The sequence below is a fragment of the Montipora foliosa genome, chromosome 6 (assembly GCF_036669935.1).
Source record: "Montipora foliosa isolate CH-2021 chromosome 6, ASM3666993v2, whole genome shotgun sequence".
Taxonomy (NCBI): Eukaryota; Metazoa; Cnidaria; class Anthozoa; order Scleractinia; family Acroporidae; genus Montipora; species Montipora foliosa.
In genome coordinates, this window is record NC_090874.1 from 4,836,846 (window position 1) to 4,856,100 (window position 19,255).

The 19,255-nt window shown below is 39.7% G+C and overlaps 2 protein-coding genes across 2 annotated transcripts in view; one reads left to right on the top strand and one right to left on the bottom strand.

The window, feature by feature from the left end:
- Nucleotides 1-7,763, bottom strand: part of LOC138006416 (counting factor 60-like) — a 13,602-nt gene extending 5,839 nt beyond the window's left edge. The window contains exons 1-5 of the mRNA XM_068852730.1: nucleotides 7,542-7,763; nucleotides 5,623-5,765; nucleotides 3,765-3,932; nucleotides 1,928-1,947; nucleotides 594-712 (exon numbers count right to left, since the gene is read on the bottom strand). Of these exons, the coding sequence (XP_068708831.1) occupies nucleotides 594-712; nucleotides 1,928-1,947; nucleotides 3,765-3,932; nucleotides 5,623-5,765; nucleotides 7,542-7,711 (620 nt within the window). The 5' untranslated portion in view covers nucleotides 7,712-7,763. The remainder of the gene's footprint in view (nucleotides 1-593; nucleotides 713-1,927; nucleotides 1,948-3,764; nucleotides 3,933-5,622; nucleotides 5,766-7,541) is intronic.
- A 5,604-nt stretch (nucleotides 7,764-13,367) lies between these two features.
- LOC138008563 (homeobox protein EMX1-like) lies at nucleotides 13,368-16,413 on the top strand. Its single transcript, XM_068855883.1, has 2 exons — nucleotides 13,368-13,846; nucleotides 15,291-16,413. The coding sequence occupies exons 1-2, from the start codon at nucleotides 13,543-13,545 to the stop codon at nucleotides 15,677-15,679; spliced, it is 693 nt and encodes a 230-aa protein (XP_068711984.1). The 5' UTR covers nucleotides 13,368-13,542; the 3' UTR covers nucleotides 15,680-16,413.
- The last annotated feature ends 2,842 nt before the right edge of the window (nucleotides 16,414-19,255 follow it).

Genomic DNA, 19,255 nt, shown 5'->3' on the forward strand with positions numbered 1-19,255 from the left:
ATTAACGACGTTACTTCTGCAGTAACGAAAGGAAAGCCTGAAAGTTAATTAACAACTGTGATGATCAGCAACCTAACTTGATTCTCTTTGCAGTTCAAATACTGCACATACATGTATGGCTTTCATATATTAACTTTCGTCAATAAAATTCAAAGTTCGCAACTGATTTGAGAGGAGCATCCGACTCTTCTCTTTGTCAAAATGAATTTTGATCTTAGGTATGAAAGAATCTGGATTTAATTACTTCAATTTACGGAAACGTAGGCAACAAGTCTGAGTGAAGTAGTCAAAGCTTTTTGTCGACTGTTGGTACTTATCAAAACCAACCACTGACTTGCTAAATAATTCTCCCTTTCACTCCAGAGCCAGCCATCAATGGAAATTGGCAGAGTAAAATCTGGCAATCTGGCAATAAACAAGAGTAAAATCCGTCCTTTGGACTGCAATTGCTTAGAAGCTGATTAGCTACCATTGCAAGTATCCTTCTAAATGATGTTAATCTCACACAAATCTTTGGAGAACCACTGGCCCCAGGATGTAGGTTGCATAGAGTTGACTTCAATATACTATAATTACAGTTTTATTAATCTTACGTTGGATTTGGCTGCATGTCATCGAACTCTTGATCCATAACATGAATGTCTACAACTTGAGCTTTGCCTGAGGAAGGTGAAGGTGGTGGAAACAGACCTAATCCAAGAGCTTGAGCTGACTAAGCAATGCAACAAAAACCACGGTTAAATACAGAGCTAAAAGAAGAAGATCAGATACAAAGTACAGCTGACGTGGCTTGCCAATCTGAATATTGAGCACCAACACTACAATTGGTTCTTATAAAGCTCCAATAACTACTTAATAAATGAGTGAGGTCGTTACAGCAAAATCTGAAACTGAGGCCTTTCATTATCCGAGGTTAATGCATTTCTCGTGCTCTGATTGGTTCACTCAATCTCGATTTATCAGCTCATATCCCTTGGTTTAGCCTTGTATGGTAAATGATTGCGCTAAGCGTTGCTACGCTAATTTTTCCCCGCCGGAAAGCGAAACTTCTCTCTGAATAAAGCAAAAAAAAACCTCTGTGTGGAAAGTACAAGGAAGGATTACGTTTTTGCAAACGTTGGCCGTGAGGCACTTATATTAAAACAGACTTAACTGATTAAAGTGTAATGTGAAGTGCTAGTTTTCAAACCCATATGAACCATGTGAGCGTTAACCCTACTAATGGGAATGGGCCCACACAAGGACAGAGAAAAACTCTGACCAGGGGCCCGTTTTCAAAAGTCCCGAAACTTTACAGGGCGTTTTCGGGTGTCACAATTCCCTTTGTATCTCAAGAACGGAGAGGATTTAATTCGTCAAACTTCACAGTTATTTTTCTTTTTGTTGCCTTGAAAACATGTTGAAAGATCGGCTTTCTAAAACAAGCGGTTGGCAATTTCACAAATGGCTTTTCGGGCCCGAATAGCTTTCGGTACTTTCGAGAAACAAGCCCCAGGGTGGGAATTAAACCCACGACCTTCGGGTTAGATCACCGCCAATCTACCGACTGAGCTACATGGTCAGACGGGAGCAGGCCGTGGGAACTGAAGAACCTGAACGGCCTGCTCCCGTCTGACCTTGTAGCTCAGTCGGTAGAGCGGCGGTGATCTAACCCGAAGGTCGTGGGTTTAATTCCCACCCTGATCAGAGTTTTTCTCTGTCCTTGTGTGGGCCCATTTCCATTAGTAGGGTTAATGCTCACATGGTTCATATGGGGTTGAAACACTTCACATTACACTCGAATCAGTTAAGTCTTTGAGGAACGTTTGGATCAATTACGTTTAAGTCATTGCCCATAATATCATATGAAAACAACGTCATTGTTTGTGGACCAGTGAGTGGTATCATTGCAAAACCGTGAAACACTGTAAAGAGAATTTTGTCTGACCTGCCTTGTTCTTGACATATCTGAAATATCAATTTGAGAAAAAAAGGAAATAAAACCAGTACAACAGCGTGACCAGTTAGAATGCTCTGAGCAACCTTTTGTTCCAGACAAAGGCCTCCTTAATAATGTCGGTTTGAAGAACCAGAACAGTTTTAATGTATTTTGCTGAGGCCGATCCAGGATTTTTCTTCGGAGGAGGTGTGCATCGCTGACTGGTGACTTTTTTTTTTGCAGAATACCAGTCGTACGTGTACAAATAGCTGCAGGTCATTGCAGGTCATTTCAAGTTCTCTAAATCTTCAAGTAAAGTTTTGTAATTGTTGCACATTGACTCTACGCACATGCAGCATTACTAGGTCCTAAGCCAGTCTCAAACAAAAGCAGTGTTTGAGAAAATTGCAATTTTTTAGCTAATATAGTGTGGAACAGATCATCCTATAATTTTCAATACCTCCTACACTGTACAATCCAAGTTTGATGGCCGAACCATAAGTTTCAGCCCTGGTTGTTTCCAGTTCAGTTACATGTTAAACTGAGTGTGATGGCATGGCAACAGTTGTAAACTGTCAGCAGTATATCAAGGTTGGATATACGCAAGTTTGGAAATACCTACATTGTAACCTTGAACTCCAGACCTCCTTCTCACAAAACGTGCAGCAAAAGTGTGTTAGATCAAGTTTCTTTGTTCAACTCAACAAAAACCTCTTACACTGATCAGTAAAAACACTTTGTTTTCCTATTGTTCTTACATGTACATGTAAATGTATTCGATCTACATGCAAGAAAAGTTTTAATAAAAATTATTAAAACTTTTGTTACATGTTACATGCACCTTTATGGTACGTAGGTCACGGAGTGACTGGAAGTTGTGTGACACCAAAAATAATATTATAATTATTCAGGGTTATAGGTAAGAATAATTTCATCTGGTTGAAGGGTCTATTGAGGCAGTAAGTTTGTGCTCTGAGCATCAAAGGGACTTGGTAACAAGATTGTCCCCAGTGAAGACCTCACAACACCCAGCAATCTTCAAGATTGCGATTACAGGGTAAGAGAAGACATGTACAGTCAATAGTACTTAAAAGAACAGTTTTGTTTCATTTCCAGTTTCGATAAATTCTAGTGATAATTCCGTATGCTAACAGGTATTCATGTTTTTTTGTTAACACATTAGAGAATAATTTGCGATCTTCTCAGTTGCTTTGATCAATGGCGAAAGCTTGGGGGGAGGGGGGAGGTAGGGCAGAATTCAGCTGGCAATCACTCCAGCCTTTCTCAAGGAGTGATTTTCACCAGCAGAGGGCGCTTAGCAACATCCCTGATTATTCAGATTCACACAACTTCCAGTCACACCATGACCTCATTGTTGAGTCAATGTTTACATTTTGTCTTATTACCATTTGAGTTTGCTGATATATGTACTGTACAAGGCATCATGCTATTCACAAATTGACTTCAAAAAGTAAAACAACGTCTTAAACTTAGACAGTGAAGTTTCCTATTTTAAGCCTTTTGGCTTTGATAACAAGCAAGTTGTTAGCCATCAAAAACTGATAAGTGCTTGGGTGGCAAAAGCGCTAATTAATGAGCCCACGCATTCTTTGTAAAATTTCAAATTTTCAAACTTTACGTGTCATTACCCATGATCAGAGGTTATCTGGTAAATTGCGCTCAAAGTTTCCGAGATTCATGTAGCTCATTATGCAATGGACTTGCAATATTCAGTAATGATGTTTTGGCTGATATGTAGATTGGAAAACGATGGGCTTATGCTAATGAGACAAAAAATGTAAACAAAGATTCCCCTATATTATAAGCAATCTACTATGTCACCTACCGTCAGAACGCAAAAAGACATCGGTGTGACTATAGTTGGAGAGAAATCCAATATCAACATATACTTTCTGCAAATTCTGGCCATTGAGTAACTGTTGCTTGTACCCCACAGAGGTAAGATGACCAAGGCCACAATCACCTTTCATGACGTTGCGGCCAGGCATGTACACTGTAAACAAAAATAAGAAAAAAAGGAAATACTTATTAACAACAATGATAATTATTTATACTACCCATGTCAGAGATGCATCTGACTTGGGGTTTAAGACATCTACATGTGTATACACTGCTGTTTTAATAAGAGGGTAGAAAATAAATTTAATTGTTATGAATTTGAATAAAAGCATTTTTATAAATGATTAAAAAAAGCAGCCGAAAACACAGAAGCAATAAGCAATTAAGTGTCCAGGTTGATGTCTCAGATCTTAAAATGCCTCGTTGCTATTCCACCTGAGAATTACATGAGTCTCTACTACAGCCACTTGATGTTCTCAAACACTCTTTTGTTTCCCAGAACTTTTATAGATTGGAACTTGCTCCCAGCTCATGTTGTAAACACTTTGTCGGTTCCCCAATTTAGATCTCAACTTGAACTGCTTATTCAAGAATTTTTATTATAATTATAAATATATATTTGCACCATGTATTATAAATAGTTACTGTTATTATTATTATTATTATTATTATTATTATTATTATTATTATTATTATTATTATTATTATTATTATTATTATTATTATTATTATTATTATTATTATTATTATTATTATATGTTTGCTTGTTTTATTCTTGGTGTATAGCAGCATTACCTTCTTAACTAAGTAACAAAACTGAAGAACTGAAGAACTACAATAATAATTATTGTACATGTAGATCTATATTAAGCTTTAATTGAAACCTGGCCACAAAAAACAGTCCACAAATACTGCACAACCAACCTTGCCACTGCTACATGGCTTGCATTTTGGCAAGGCAATTGCTCAAAATAAACAGATGCGGCTGTATTAGCAGGCTACAAACTCTGCATTTCTGTTGCATTTGCCTATCTCAGATACAATGTATACAGTACACTGTATTTTGCGCTTCAAAAATCTTTAAAGCCTGCAGTTCAATTTTGATTTTCCTTTGACGTTTCACATCATGACAATGAATATTTAGACAAACTTAAAGTGCTACTATGATCAAAAAATCATTTCCTTTTTTCCTTCAGAGCGTGCGTGTTCACTTAACAACTGACTTGCAAAATTTTGAGCATTGAGTTTTATCCAAAAGCTGTTTATTTTGAGTTAAGTTTTGGATTTCATGGTCTGACATTACTGACCGGTTGAACCTCAGAGGGTTGGATCTTGGGAAAATGACATCATTTACTCGCTAGCTTAAAATTTCAGCGTGTAAACGCAACTTGCATGTATTATATTATGCAAAACACAGGTTTGAAGTCTGAAAGCCCGAGGCTCCCACGCTGCACATTAATTCAACAGCATACACACACATTCTTAAACAGTACTAGTGAGTCTTTGAGGTCATTTTCTCCTCGACCCAGCTCTCTCAAGATTTTAAAGTCTGTAATGGCGGACCAATAAATAAATAAAAATCCAGTTGAAATAAACAGGTGTCGTTTTAAAATCAGAACTTAAAACTTGGGTCACTTAGTGTTTAGGGAACATAGTTTTGAAATCCAAAGAAAAAGAAGAATTGGTTTTTTGGTTGTAGTAGCACTTTAAGAAAAATCAAAATTGAATTGGTTTGAAAAATTCTAAACAAAGAAAAACTTGAACCACAATAATACCCGTACAGTAAACAGCCTAATAATTATGCAGTAATATACCGTTAGTTACAAAAGTATCTAATTACGTACCATCTCTGTAAACCCTGCTGACAACTATATCATGAATATCATGTTTTATAACTGGTATTGAAGCTGATGACAACAAGCAGTCCCATGTAGCAGTGTCATTGTCCCAGCAAGGTGCAGGGAAAGCTCGGGTCCTGTCGCCATGTCTGCAAAGAAAATACCAAGTCATCAATTTACTTACCAAAGAAAGTGAACAGAAAGCAACTTCTGGTAATTAATAAATGACTAAAAACATGTTTAAAAAATTAAAGATTTTTTAAATCTTCCTTTTCGCAGCAGAGTTGACTTGAGCCAAAATCCCATAAATTCACTGTAATTGATGCTGCATTTGCCCCCTAACCAAGATGGCATCAGAAACTGTGAAAAGGTTACCAACCTGGCCCGCAGAGATTGGTAATTAAGAGCCCACACCATTAATTCCCAACTCCCACAAATTAAGTCTCCTACAGCTCAGCTCCTGTTCTAGTAATCAGAAGGTTTACCAGAAAGAAAATTAATGAACCATTTCCACAGTTTCAGTCCTGTTGTAGAATTATAGCAGGGCTTGAGTTTCCTATTATGTAGCTCAGTGATAGCACTTATGAACTGGTACTCCAAAGGTCAGAGATTTGACTGTTGCAAAAGCAGCCCTGAATTTTTACATGTAGAATAATTGCCAGTGGTGGTGATGGATCAAAGAAAAGACCACAGTCAAAGAACTGATAACTGCTGGACAACCAAAGTTGCATTCTGGACCCCTAGAGATCCTTGAAGGAATCGCAGACAACCATATACAAGGTGGCAAAGATGTCCTTGACAAATTCAAAAGGAACTGGTCTCTACTCATGCACAATCAGCAAAAATGGTATGAACTGGGGGAAGGCCTACAGTATGTCACCGCGCACCGGTGGCTCAGCTGGTTGAGCATCGGGCTGTCATGCGGGAGGTCGTGACTTTGACTCCGGCCGGACCAACACTCACGGCCTTAAAATAAAAGAGGACAAAGTGCTGCCTTTGTAGTTACATCTGCAAGTGGTTAAGACTTTCAAGTCTTCTCGGATAAGGACTATAAACCGTCACAACCCTTCAATGTTCACAACCCAGTGGGACGTAAAAGAACCCACTCACTATTCGTAAAGAGTAGGGCATGGAGCTCTCGGTGTTGTGGTCAGGACTTATTTCATTCATTCATGTGCTGGGTGAGATCGCTAATGGATTGATAGCGGCTGCCAGCGGCGCTGTTGTATGCTGATGTCTGATCTCACCCATAGATCCCTTGCTTGTAAAGCGCATTTGAATATGTTAATAGAAAATGCGCTTTAGAATTTCATTACCATTACCATTATGTCCAAGAATGGATGTTTACAGGCTACATGGAAATGGCCAGTGGTGGCTACATGTACATGTAGGTAAAGGACCCCCCATCAAAAGCAAGAAGTATTCTTTGATTGCACCTGATCTCACGGTACGGTACCGAGCTGAAAACATGAAAACAGATATATTTTTAAAACCTCTTGTAGCTGATCAAGAGAAAACCTCAAAAAGCTCTTTCGTTTTATTTTATTTTTTTGTGACATCACGTGCAACCCAAGAATTGAGGGGGCGTTGTCAGCACCTCACACTTCCGTTTCATAACCTTGCCTGCAAGATTCGACATCACCAGTTAAATTTCACGAGACTGACCTATTTTGAAACTTCAAACTCGGTTCACACATTTGCTTCCTTCAACTTTTTTAACCAACGTCACGCAATGATACTGTCACCAAGCACATGTGATCTCCCAGAATGTCCACATGTATCAAATCTCTATCGAATTTCTAACAAATTATTGAGCTGCATCTAGACATATCACAAATGATTCAACCAAGAAACAACGGAAACAAAGGCGTCCTGAAATTGTTCATATGATTTCCGCACACAATTTAACTTTCTGAATTTCTAACCTGATGACAACATGAACTTGTTTCAGTGCATACTGCTCTCCTCCACGCTTTCTTAACGGGATGTAAGCATTTCCTTCTTTCCCACAATACTCCGGCAGATCTCCTTTAACGTTCACCGCAATACCGAACGCGGAGAACCAAAAGATTCTCAAAAAACCTCTCCAAGTCATTCCCAAAGCAAGCGTAACAATAATTTCTCTGATCACGATGCACCGTTCAAAACCTGTAGGAGTGAGGAGGCTGGCACCAAAACTAGTACTTAGTCTCTCTCGAGTAAGAAAACAACACAAACAGCGGTGATAAACAGTGCATTCCAACGCATTTTTTTTTTATATAGAACTTGACGTTTCGTATGCTAGTCAACAAACATTTTCAAAAGTGACCGTTACAATTTTTGAAAACTATATATATATATCGTAAACATAAGATGTCTGGAACCTAAACTGAGAAAAATGATCTGCAGCAGTACGTGTCTAGACATAATGAGGAGTAATAGCTAAAACCGCAACAACTTCTCACTACTAATATTGACATTAAGGGAAGGCTTTCGGGAGAGGACAAAATGCGGAGCCCTACTCCATGGAGTACCCTATGGAGTACCCAAATGGAGTACCCTAAAAATACTATTTCGAATGAGTACTGTTGATCCATGTGTAAGCAGCATCTCAAATAGTGCTTACTTAAGCATCAACACCCATTTTAAACAGCATTGTTCTGAACAGTATTTAAGTCTAAGCACCCATTTAAAAAGGTTAGCTTTCGATTAGTGTTGTGATGCCCGATTACTTCATGTAAGCTAACCTTTTTAAAATGGGTGAGGCTTCTGTGTGACCAGGTGAGGCTATAAATACGCCGTGCGATCATTATTTATAGGGTTTTGGTTTGAAGCCGCAATCCGGACGCTCCATGGGGTTTTCGTGCCCGACACGTTAACTCCATATATTTACAGGCCTTATTATTATTATTTTTATTTTTTTTTTTTTTGCCATGATTTTAATGATCAGAAGATGTGCAATTAGAATTCATCAAACCAACTGGCCATATCAAAGCTGAACTTAAAACACGAAGCATGCGCATGTGCATGTACATCTACATATCAACCGCGCACCGGTGGCACAGTTGGTTGAGCACCGGGCTGTTACGCGGGAGGTCGTGAGTTCAACTCCAGCCGGACCAACACTCAGGGTCTTTAAATAACTGAGGAGAAAGTGCTGCCTTTGTAATTACATCTGCAAATGGTTAGACTCTCTAGTCTTCTCGAATAAGGACGATAAGCCGGAGGTCCTGTCTCGCAACCCTTCAATGTTCATAATCCTGTGGGACGTAAAAGAACCCGCACACTTGTCGTAAAGAGTAGGGCATGTAGTTCCCGGTGTTGTGGTCTGTCTTCTGTGGTGTATCATGGTTGGGAGGGTAAATGCTCGGAGATATTAGCTACACCAAGCTACTCTAAAAATCCGAGGGTAAATAAAGATATATGATATGATATATATGATATATGAACTGCATGCTATGTACAGCACTCAGCAAAACCCACTTCACTCGTGGCTGATATGATTACGTGGCCTCATACACCAAAAAGGCCTGACCAAACGTTCGCAACATTTCAACGCAACATCTTGCAACATTGTTGCATGATGCTGCGACATACGTTGAACGGGCTGGCCAAACGCACGCAACATTTCAACGCAACATGCCGAAGTTTTTGTGCCCCAGGCCCCTGGCGCGCAACAAGTGGACCTAGCGCGCATGCCTTAGTGCAACAATGTTGCGTGAACGTGGCCAAACGAGCGCAACATCATACAACATCCAAAATGTTGCACGAAAATTTAAGACCGTTTTCAAATTTGATCTAACATCATCCAACATGTTGCAACATATCGCAACGGGGTGGCCAAACGTATGCAACATGTTGTGTTCAACAATCTTGCAAGATGGTAGGTTGAAATGTTGCGAGCGTTTGACCAGGCCTTAAGCTTTTCCAAGAAATCACTGCCAAGCCGACCACATTTGGCTGGACAACTCCGTCCCCAGCTCTTTTCGAATAGTGTGTTGGATCTTTAACGTCCCACAGAGTTGATGAACAAGCGGGCCCAGCTGGATGTCAGACTTTCTTCTTGTTTATTTAAAATCCCTGAGTCGGTGTTGGTCTGACCTCCAGACCGCGACCTCCCGCAACATGTCCTACAACTGAGCCAACCGGTTAGCGGTGCATGCAATGAATCGAAAGAAAACTACCAAGTTAATTCTAGATCTGATGGGCAGCCCTAGATATAGCTGACATACAGCTGAAGACGAGGGTCGAAGACCGCTCTCGTAAGAATTAATAAGGGAATGACTTGGGTAAAGGTATCTTGGGTGCCCAGGGTAGGATAATGGCCTCTTACGGTTACTTGAATACCTGCATTTAGATGAAACTGCCTAACTTTCAGATGGCCAGGGTGTCTTTTTTCTCTGTCTCTCGAATGGTGTAGGATAGAGGCTCTAGCTCACGGTTTAGTTCAAACAGGTTGTTCGGTGAACTAATCGAATCAAAAATTAAGCAAATACTCAACTTCCTTTATTACTAGTGGAAGGACACTTTTAGAAACTCGGCTCAGCAGGCTAGCCCGGGTTTTTAAGTTTCAAGTTAAATGATTACTGTATAGACCCCTTTCCGTTAGTTCCCAATCTGAAGGACAAAACAATAAGATTGTTTTGCATTTGAAAGGTTTGTTTCTCTCAGGGGACAGAAAAACCCTTGTTTTGTCCTCCAGATTGGAAATTACTGAACTAGATGGGTCTATAGATTTTAAGTATCCGTTGAAGTGCTAAAAACAAGACGGTATTTTAGTAACCCATAATGCAGTACATTAATTTCGGGAGATTCATAACTTTTCAAAACAAAAATGAAACAATAGTATTTACAGTACTCTGGCGGCTGCGCCAAGCGTCGTTTAGTAGGGCATTTCCGAGTTCACGTCTCCGTCCTCTTCAAAGCGAATCTAAGTGCAAAGTTTTTCTTATGAAAATTAGTTTCATTCATATGTAAAGTAGGACTAATTACCATCACAAAAACTTCGCACTTGGACTCGCTTTGAGGAGGAGGCAGACATGAACTCGGAAATGGCCTGGATGGCCAATTGAGTCCATTTTCATGCGAAGAACCTTCCAAAATTGTCTGTATTATGATTCGGTGACATTAAAAAGGTGAATAACAGCTGATAAAAAGGAGATAATTGCTTTTCATCTTCATTTACATTCTCCGCTTCCACGAGATACCAGCCTGAAATACCATTTCGTCTAAATTTCTACAGTACAACTAATTTCTTATGCCTTTTGCAGTCACCTTTTCTGTAATTTTATGACATCATCTGTGTTTCACTTGAACCATTTAAAGATACGTTATCGTGATGTTTGCGGCAGACAATCTTGTTAGCCGGAGTAGTAATTCATTGAGATAAAAACAAGAAAATGAGTCATGATAATTACCAAGGTTTCTTTCGATAGAGCTGACCAGCTATAATTACATTTTCTCTTTATAATGGCATTACTTCAATGTTCTGTAATTCAAGAGCTCTTCGACATCGGAATTGCTCCTAAACGTAGTAATTACTCTACAGAAACCAAAGGGTACATTTACGTTGTCGATTAATAAACATAAACGTAAGCTTTGACTTGCCTGTATTTTTATGTTATATAGAATTGATATGTAAACGTTGTCAATTAATAAACATAAACGTATTAAAACAGAAAAAGAAAAGGAAAGGAACTTTATTTAAGTGTCGTAGTGTTTCTAGCACTGGAGCGCTAATTGGGGACACGGTAAACTGAAATTAACAATTAACGCAAATCAAGTCAAATGTTGGTTTTTGAGGAGAGGGGAAACCGGAGTACCCGGAGAAAACCTCTCGGTGCAGAGTACAGAACCAACAAACTCAACCCACATACGACGCCGAGTCCCGGAATCGAACCCGGGCCACATTGGTGGGAGGCGAGTGCTCTCACCACTGCGCCATCCCCTGCACCCCGGAAGAATGATCAGGCTGAGAAGAACTAAAAAGCCTTACACAGCCAATTAAATAAAGGTACGGCTATCGCTTCTTGGCAATTCCAAAGTCGTATGGGAGCAGAGATGAACACTTGCCTTCCACGAATGAGGCTCGGGTTCAGTTCGATTCCCAGACTTAACGACACATGTGGGTTGAGCATTTTGCATTGGTTCTCTTCTCTCCTCCGCGAGGTTTTTTCCCGGGTACTCTACTTTTCTTTTTAATCGATACAAGCAGGAACCCATTACGGGCTACTCATACAAGCAACTCACGGCAATGTTCGATTGGATGTAAGTTGAATTGGTTTGATTAATATTTCTATGTCCAGTATCCAGTAATGCTCTGACGTTAGAAGACTTCACACTTAAATATAGTTCGTTATAAATATTGTTGACCGATTTAATTATCAATATATAAAAGCCCAATAATTATAATTGAACACTGAACGGGTATTTAAAATACAACTTTCCCATCCCCCTAGTATCCTCTCGATGCGACATCAGTCAATTGCAGGGGTGCTCGTGTCAGCACTGACTTACTGAGAGTTTTACGTGAAAGACGAAATGTCGGGGAAAATGCTAATCTTAGCTTACAGCAAAGAAACTGACGTTTCCTGTATCGTGTGTGTTTTTGTCGACCTGAGGTTACTTGTGCTTGTTCCTTTTTCTGTCCTAACAGAGAAGTCTACTAGAGGAGATTATAGCTATTAAAGAAGGGATCACGCGCTCAATCGACCCGATGGGATATATAAGAGAGGGGATGGCTGATTTCACCTGGATCATTACGAAAAAACTTGTCACAGTCATCAATATTACACAAAGTAATGAATTTCCTCTGCAAACCACAATGTTTCCGTTTTGGCACAGGTCAATCTGATCGATCACGAAGAGCTAAAACTCATCACAACAGGACCACCACAAATTAAAAGCCTTCTACTTCTTCAAAATTAAAGCCGAGCGAGTTTCGGGTTTCAGGAAAACATAGCGCACCCTCGTTAAAAGGTATTTGACGAAGGCTTTGGAACTCGAATTGAAAAGTTGTACTTGTGTTTGCAGTATCACTTCAAACTGAGAGTGATAATTATCTCGTTTTAGAAAACTAGTAAAGGACTTTAGTAAACAACTCTGGCAAAATTATCGACACATCAAGAATGACGATTCGACTTAACAGGAAAGTACCACTCAGCCGATTTCTTTGTAAAATTACCCTAAATGGATTGTTGACCCTCTAGAAAATGAGAATTATTCGGTCTAAAACTCCACGGTGTTAATGCTTCTAACACCTAATCCAATATCTGGTTAATAGTTTTCGCGGAATTCGGTTTGACGCTCGTATACATTCCAGCCTTTGTATCAAAGTTGGTGGTCCCGATACTCGTGGAGAGATCGTTTAGCGGTATTTTTAAATCCATGAGCCAAACAACGGGGTTAAATGGGCCAAACGCTGCGGAGACTAAGAACACCCTAAGAAAAAAACACTGCTTTTTTATTCGCAAAGACTTTAATGTTGCATCTTTGCAGTTCCTCTCCATTAGCAAATATTTCACGGTACAAATAAAAACAAAGATCTCAGTCTTATCTTATCTCTTAACTGCAATTAGTTCGGTCTTCAGGTTTGGCCACGCCATCCAAGACGAAATGCGATCTGTTAATTGTGTTTTCAAGCGGTGAAGCTGTGCGTTTGGAGAAGGGAGTTTATTCTCCCTTCATCATACCATCACGATGACACATTACATGATGCAGAGCACCTTCTCCACCAATAACAAGCCTTCCTTGTCAGTTAAAATCCCCTGGGATTGAACTACTCTGCAGACCTACTATTGTCAAGATAAGGAGTTAACAGGAAAAAATTATCGGCGCATCACAGCTTAGAGAAGGAGATTCCTTTAAGCGTGTTCCTTTTAAAAACAGGATCTTTGCGGTTTGCGCCAGTAGTCACTGCACAGCAAAGAATAGAAAATCGTTGGAAAAATGCTCCAAAGTGGCTACGGAGTGAGCATTCCTGCTTTAGTACCACCGTGTTTTGAAGACCCTGGTTATGGGATTACTACAAATACATCGAGGCCGCCTTTCTCAGTCTGTCAGCCTCATGTTGCTGGTCCAAGTCCTATCGCCGTGCCATCTGCAAGAATTCTCCAAGAAGTGATGTACCCCAATGAGATGAATTATCCGAATTACATGCCAGATATTCCTGCAAACCAAGGTCTTCCTCTTCCGTGGATGTCATCTTGCCACCAGCGACAAAATCTACAATACTTGAGCCACCCTCATCCAGGTAAAAATACAACTTTAAATCGTGCGCGCGATGACCGAATCTGTTTTCATTTGACTCGATATGTTCCCTAGAAGAGACATCTTGGTCTTATTTGATGACCTTCAAGACTGACTTATCAAATCATTTTAACTCGAAATGCTCCTTAATAGTTGTCGTGGTTTTATTTATGTGTTGTTAAAACTTCTTAGCTTATTTGTTTAGGTCTTGTCTTGTGTTGATATACAGTTCACACTCGGTGGCTCCAAGGTATAGCCGAACGCACTGGTGTAAATTAGCTGCGCAAATTGACACGCGCGCTTGATCGAACACAAAGAATTTTCGTCTCGAGGCGTGAGCAGTAAGCTTTTACAACGCACACGCCTGCAAATCTTGGGAGATCTTGACCATCTCAATCTTTCGATCATCACTAGAGTCGCTAATGCATCATTAAACTCCCAGTAGTCCAGTCACTTGATTTAAATATCGTTTCACAATCGGCGACAGGCGACAACGCCACTGTAAACTTGCGTCAAAAAAGGCAAATGTTCAAATCAATGATAAGAACAATTTTTCTACAGGACAAATAGAGCTAATTGACCACTGCCGGAGCATTTAATTTGACGAATTATCAATGATCAAGGAAGAACGCAAGATGCAGTGTTTTTCTCACTGTACCTCAAAATCTATCAAAAACATCCTTAAAATTAACTGTCAGAAAGCTACCTTGTTTCCGAGGCACTAGAGCCTTGGACAGATAAATATGGAAAAAAATGCCCCCTTCCAGGTGGAAAGGACGAGATCGAAAATTGAGCCAACCTCGGATAGTATCTTTATCAAGTTATCTGACACGAAATCTTTCCTATGTATTTCCTAACACAAACTGGTGTCTTTTTTACAAACTGAACCTAAATTAATTTCAATTTGCACAAAAGTGCTTTGTTAAATCTCGTTAGCCCTTCTTTCCATGATGCAAAAGACAGAGAGAGAGAGAGAGAGAGCTTTTTCCTTCCAAATGGTCTTCTTTATGAACTCCAGCTTTTGTCACTTGGAATATAATATCATCCGACAAACTCTGCAAAAACTAAAAAAAGAAAGAGTTGCTTATCTTTAAAAACCGCGATTCGACACTGGTCAAATTTTTTAAGGCGTTCGGGAATTCCACCCCCTCAATCTCATTTACCAGCTCCAACATTGAACAATTTCTTTACCGGAAAGAGAAAATAAACAACTTGCTTCCTGACTTTAGATAAAGCAAAACTTACAAACACTTATTTGTATTGCTAGGAGCTAATAGACAACAGCTGAAAAATGACTTGTCATGGTCTAGAAAGGAGGGGAAGTGCGCCCTTATCGGCCTGGAACTACAATTGTGGTTACGGATGTTGGTTGATTAGTTTAGTTTTATACGCGAAAAAATAAAACCTTTTATTGACATTTTTCCTATTTTTTCTTCTTCTTCGTATAGGGGACTTTTTTACGTACGGGCCCGATTTCGGAGATGTAGACGAGTCAGGGATGTATCACTCGAAGAAAAAACGAGCAAGAACGACCTTCTCCACTGAGCAACTCAAGCGACTGGAAAAACGATTTCTCGGGAATCACTACATCGTTGGCGATGAGAGACAAAAAATAGCCAAGGAACTCGAATTGTCCGAGGCACAGGTCAAAGTTTGGTTCCAAAACAGAAGAATAAAATTTAAGAGAGACGAGGAGCTGGAAAAACTTGGAAAAAGCAAGAAAAGAAAGGGCGAGCACCATGTCCGAAAATGGCAATTAACGACGCGTCATTTTGGACCCGAAACCAATGCACTTTTCCAGGATAATCACGACAATACTTCCAAAAAGCATCGTTAAATAAAATCAATCTGTACAATTAAGCTTATTGAGCAGATAAGAAAAAATGCGCTGAAGGGTAGCGGTAAAATTAATTTAAAGCTAACGGCATCGTCAAAGATCCCTTAATCTATTTCGCAGCCGGTTCAACCGAACTTGGTACCTTTTGCGGATACTGCCGAGATTTCAGCTCAAGTAACTGCATATACCTCATCACCTTAACGGTGGCATAAACTTCATTATTCCTTTTATCTTTTTTTGTAATGGGGAGCACTTCAAAGTTCATGCAATAGCTCGTTAACAGTACATTGGAACGCAACGTTTAGGCAGATTAGCCGCATCTTTAACATCTGTAACAACTTTTATAATGAGAAAATATCCTGTAATGTTTTCATGAGATGTCACTGTATTTGCGCTTATTAACTACTTTTTAAGGTGAACAGATTAAGAAAGGCTTTGCTGATGCGGTTTGCTAAAAAAATCACCGGTAAACAGTTTTTTCCGCATGAACTAATACGCTCTAATCGGACTAATTACAAGTACAATAATTTTGTATATCCTTGTCTACAAAGCCGAAAAAAGGCTTGATGATGCCGTGCCATCGTCTCAAAAGACAGCTAAATTCGCGCCGAGGTGCCATTATTTGTACATAGCTATGTAGTAGTTTAATCGTGTTCTTCGCACACAAAAAATATGTATATACAACTAACGACAAATCGCCGTTAGATTTACGACATATATTAAACAAAAGTATTTATAAATTTTGTTTACTCATAAAATAAATATTTCATGAGAAATCATACAGAATTTTTTGTTTAAATTGTTGTTGTTGTTTTTTTTTTCAAGAAAGCATGTATGGGCGTTTCCGTTTTTGCAAATATTTGTGACTAAGTATCCTTGTCTTTTTCGAGAATCGTGCAAGTATGTATAGAAGATGACATCCGTCATCGATCGAGGTGCAGTTAGCGCGCCTCTCGTGAATCGAAACCGATTTGTTTTCTTTTTTAATCTCGCATGACTTACACTGTTTTAAGAGTCCAATGTTGGCGCAAGATAACAGCGGCAGACGGGCAACTGAAGAGGTCGAATGTTTACCGAAAGTTTTCCGAAGTAATTAACTGAACTTCGATTGACAAAGCTGGAATATTGCGTCTACATTGCCACCTTCTTCAATCCACAGAGCGTGATTTTTGCCTGCCGCTATTGTAAACATAAGCTGCATGTTGCCCCACAGTTTTGTTTTATCTCCGGTGAATGCTAACTTGCCTATATAAGGTGACATGAACTTGTAGAGATAGTAATCTAAATATCCAGGGAATGTTGTGTTCTGCGTGCTGTAACGCACACTTAAAACTTCATATTTCTTCCCTAATCAGCAATCTGCTTTTAGAAGAAGAATCGAAGAAATTTCCTTTCTCTTTTCACAAGCCTCACACAGAGATTCGTCCCTTAAGTTCTTGAAAGCAAATCAACTAACGTGTGAAATAGCCCAACAACTTTTTAATCCTAAAGTATTCCGCCTACAGTGTAACATTACGCTCTTATCTATGACTTGCACACAAATCGTTAATTTTGGAGTCGAATACTTCCGACAAGACCGATATGAACTGTCAACTCTATCTTTTTCATAAGCGCACGCTAATCTTTTTGGGATCAGTGAATCGATCAGGAATATAGAATAGTACCGAGATATCTATGAAACTAATTAAAGAGTGGCTTATGATTTATTTTACGAAGTTTCATATCAAAATGCCACGACTAATATTGTAGAAGAGTTTAAAGGCTGGCGAAGGTCTTTATTGCTTTGTGCACGACTTTGGGGGTCTCCTGGATTGGCCGACCTCCTTTTAACGTTGCTCTAGTCCTTGAATTAATTCCAAATTTACATCGGAACACCGAGAACTTAATCATTTGCAACCGGTGTTTGAGTTGAAGGACCTTTAACGAATTCATCGCCTGTTGCTGTTATTCTTATACACTTCAACGAGGAACCAAATTTGTTCAACAGACGAGCAAGTCGTTCCTTTTCAATTTTGAAAATATATTGCGAGCTTGATTCCTAAAATGATTAAATGTGTACTTGTTATTTTGTGAGCAGTCAAAGAAGTGCGCGCTAGGTCAAATGCGAGACACAGTAAGTTGCGCAACTTAAAAGAAAACTGATGAGTATACTTAAACCCAAAGTTCCGTAATCTTTTCCAGCGAGAAAGGAACAAATTTCAAATGAAAAGATTATGGCTATTCAGTAGTGCCAGGAACCCATGATGAGTTCCTTTAAGTGCTCATTTATCCCAAATCACGTGATACTTAATATTATACATGAAACAATTCAAGATGGTTAAATAAGTACGGTTGCCTACTATTGTTATTGCGCATACGTTCTGCGCATCTCCAGATCGGCTATGCGGAGAAAGCAGAGCTTAGCAAGTGCTCTTGGTATCCAAAAAGAAAATTAGGGGTAGCCATGCATCTTTCAGAGATAATTTAAGCTTCAATTTAGACATTATCTTCGAAAAATGCGTGGTTACCCCCAATTTTCTTTTTGGATTTCAATATTACTTGTCAAGATCTGCTTTTCCCGCATATTCAGTAAACATCGGAAAAATACCTTTGAATTAGCAGGCACCGTCCTTGGAAGCAGATGCAACGCACGCATATCACGTGATCACGCAAAAATGCGTCATCTAGGGCTCGAATTTAATTGGCTTTGCTCATTGACCAATCAGAATGCTTGGTTTGTTACTTCTCATTTAGTTTTTTTGCACTGAAAACTGCATGCATTTTACTTAGCCAATCATAATGGAGACGTTTTTGGATGTACATTATTACTCGGCTGGATATTAAAAAGTTAAGTCGTTTCACGTCATCTGGGACCCATAGGGCTTTCTGGAGTGGAGGGGGTGGGGGAAGAGATAAAACTGTTGTGGGAAGCCACAACGGAGCCGGCCAGCAGGCCAGCAATGGCGACTAGGAGAGCTCTTCACTGACCTTCTAAAAGTAAAGTAAAGCAAAGTAAAGCAACCATATTTAACGTCGATAACTCGTAACAGTAATTCAACTGACAAACCTGAGGTCGTCGGTGCGCTCATTTTACTCCCCCCTCTCCATCAGTGCTCCTTTTTACGGGTATTTAAAGCTACTTAGCTACACGGAAAGGAAAGAAGTCGAAACAAGGATGCGAGATCCGGGAATCGAACTCAAGACCTCTTGCACCAAGGCCGCGCACTAACCGACTGTGCCATCCTTGCTCCTTAAGGCCGCAAACAGATCTTTTCATTCACATGCCGAGCTCCATCTCTTTCAGAACAATAGTGCAGAAAGCCATGTACCTCCTTGTCATTTGAGTCGTATAGCTAGCAGTCCGCAAGAAATATCCCATCTGAGCACAGTTTAATGGCTAACGTTGCCGGCTGCGGTTGAATTTTCAACTTGCAAATATGGAAGATCACAGATTTGACTCCTGTAAGGACTGAGCAGTCCTATATAGCCAGAAGTTTATGACCCAGAAGTCTCGATATCTGCGATCTAATACGGCCCATCAGTTTTAGGACGGCTACTGCTACATTTTTGTAGGGAAAAAGCGTGGCGGTGTTGTTT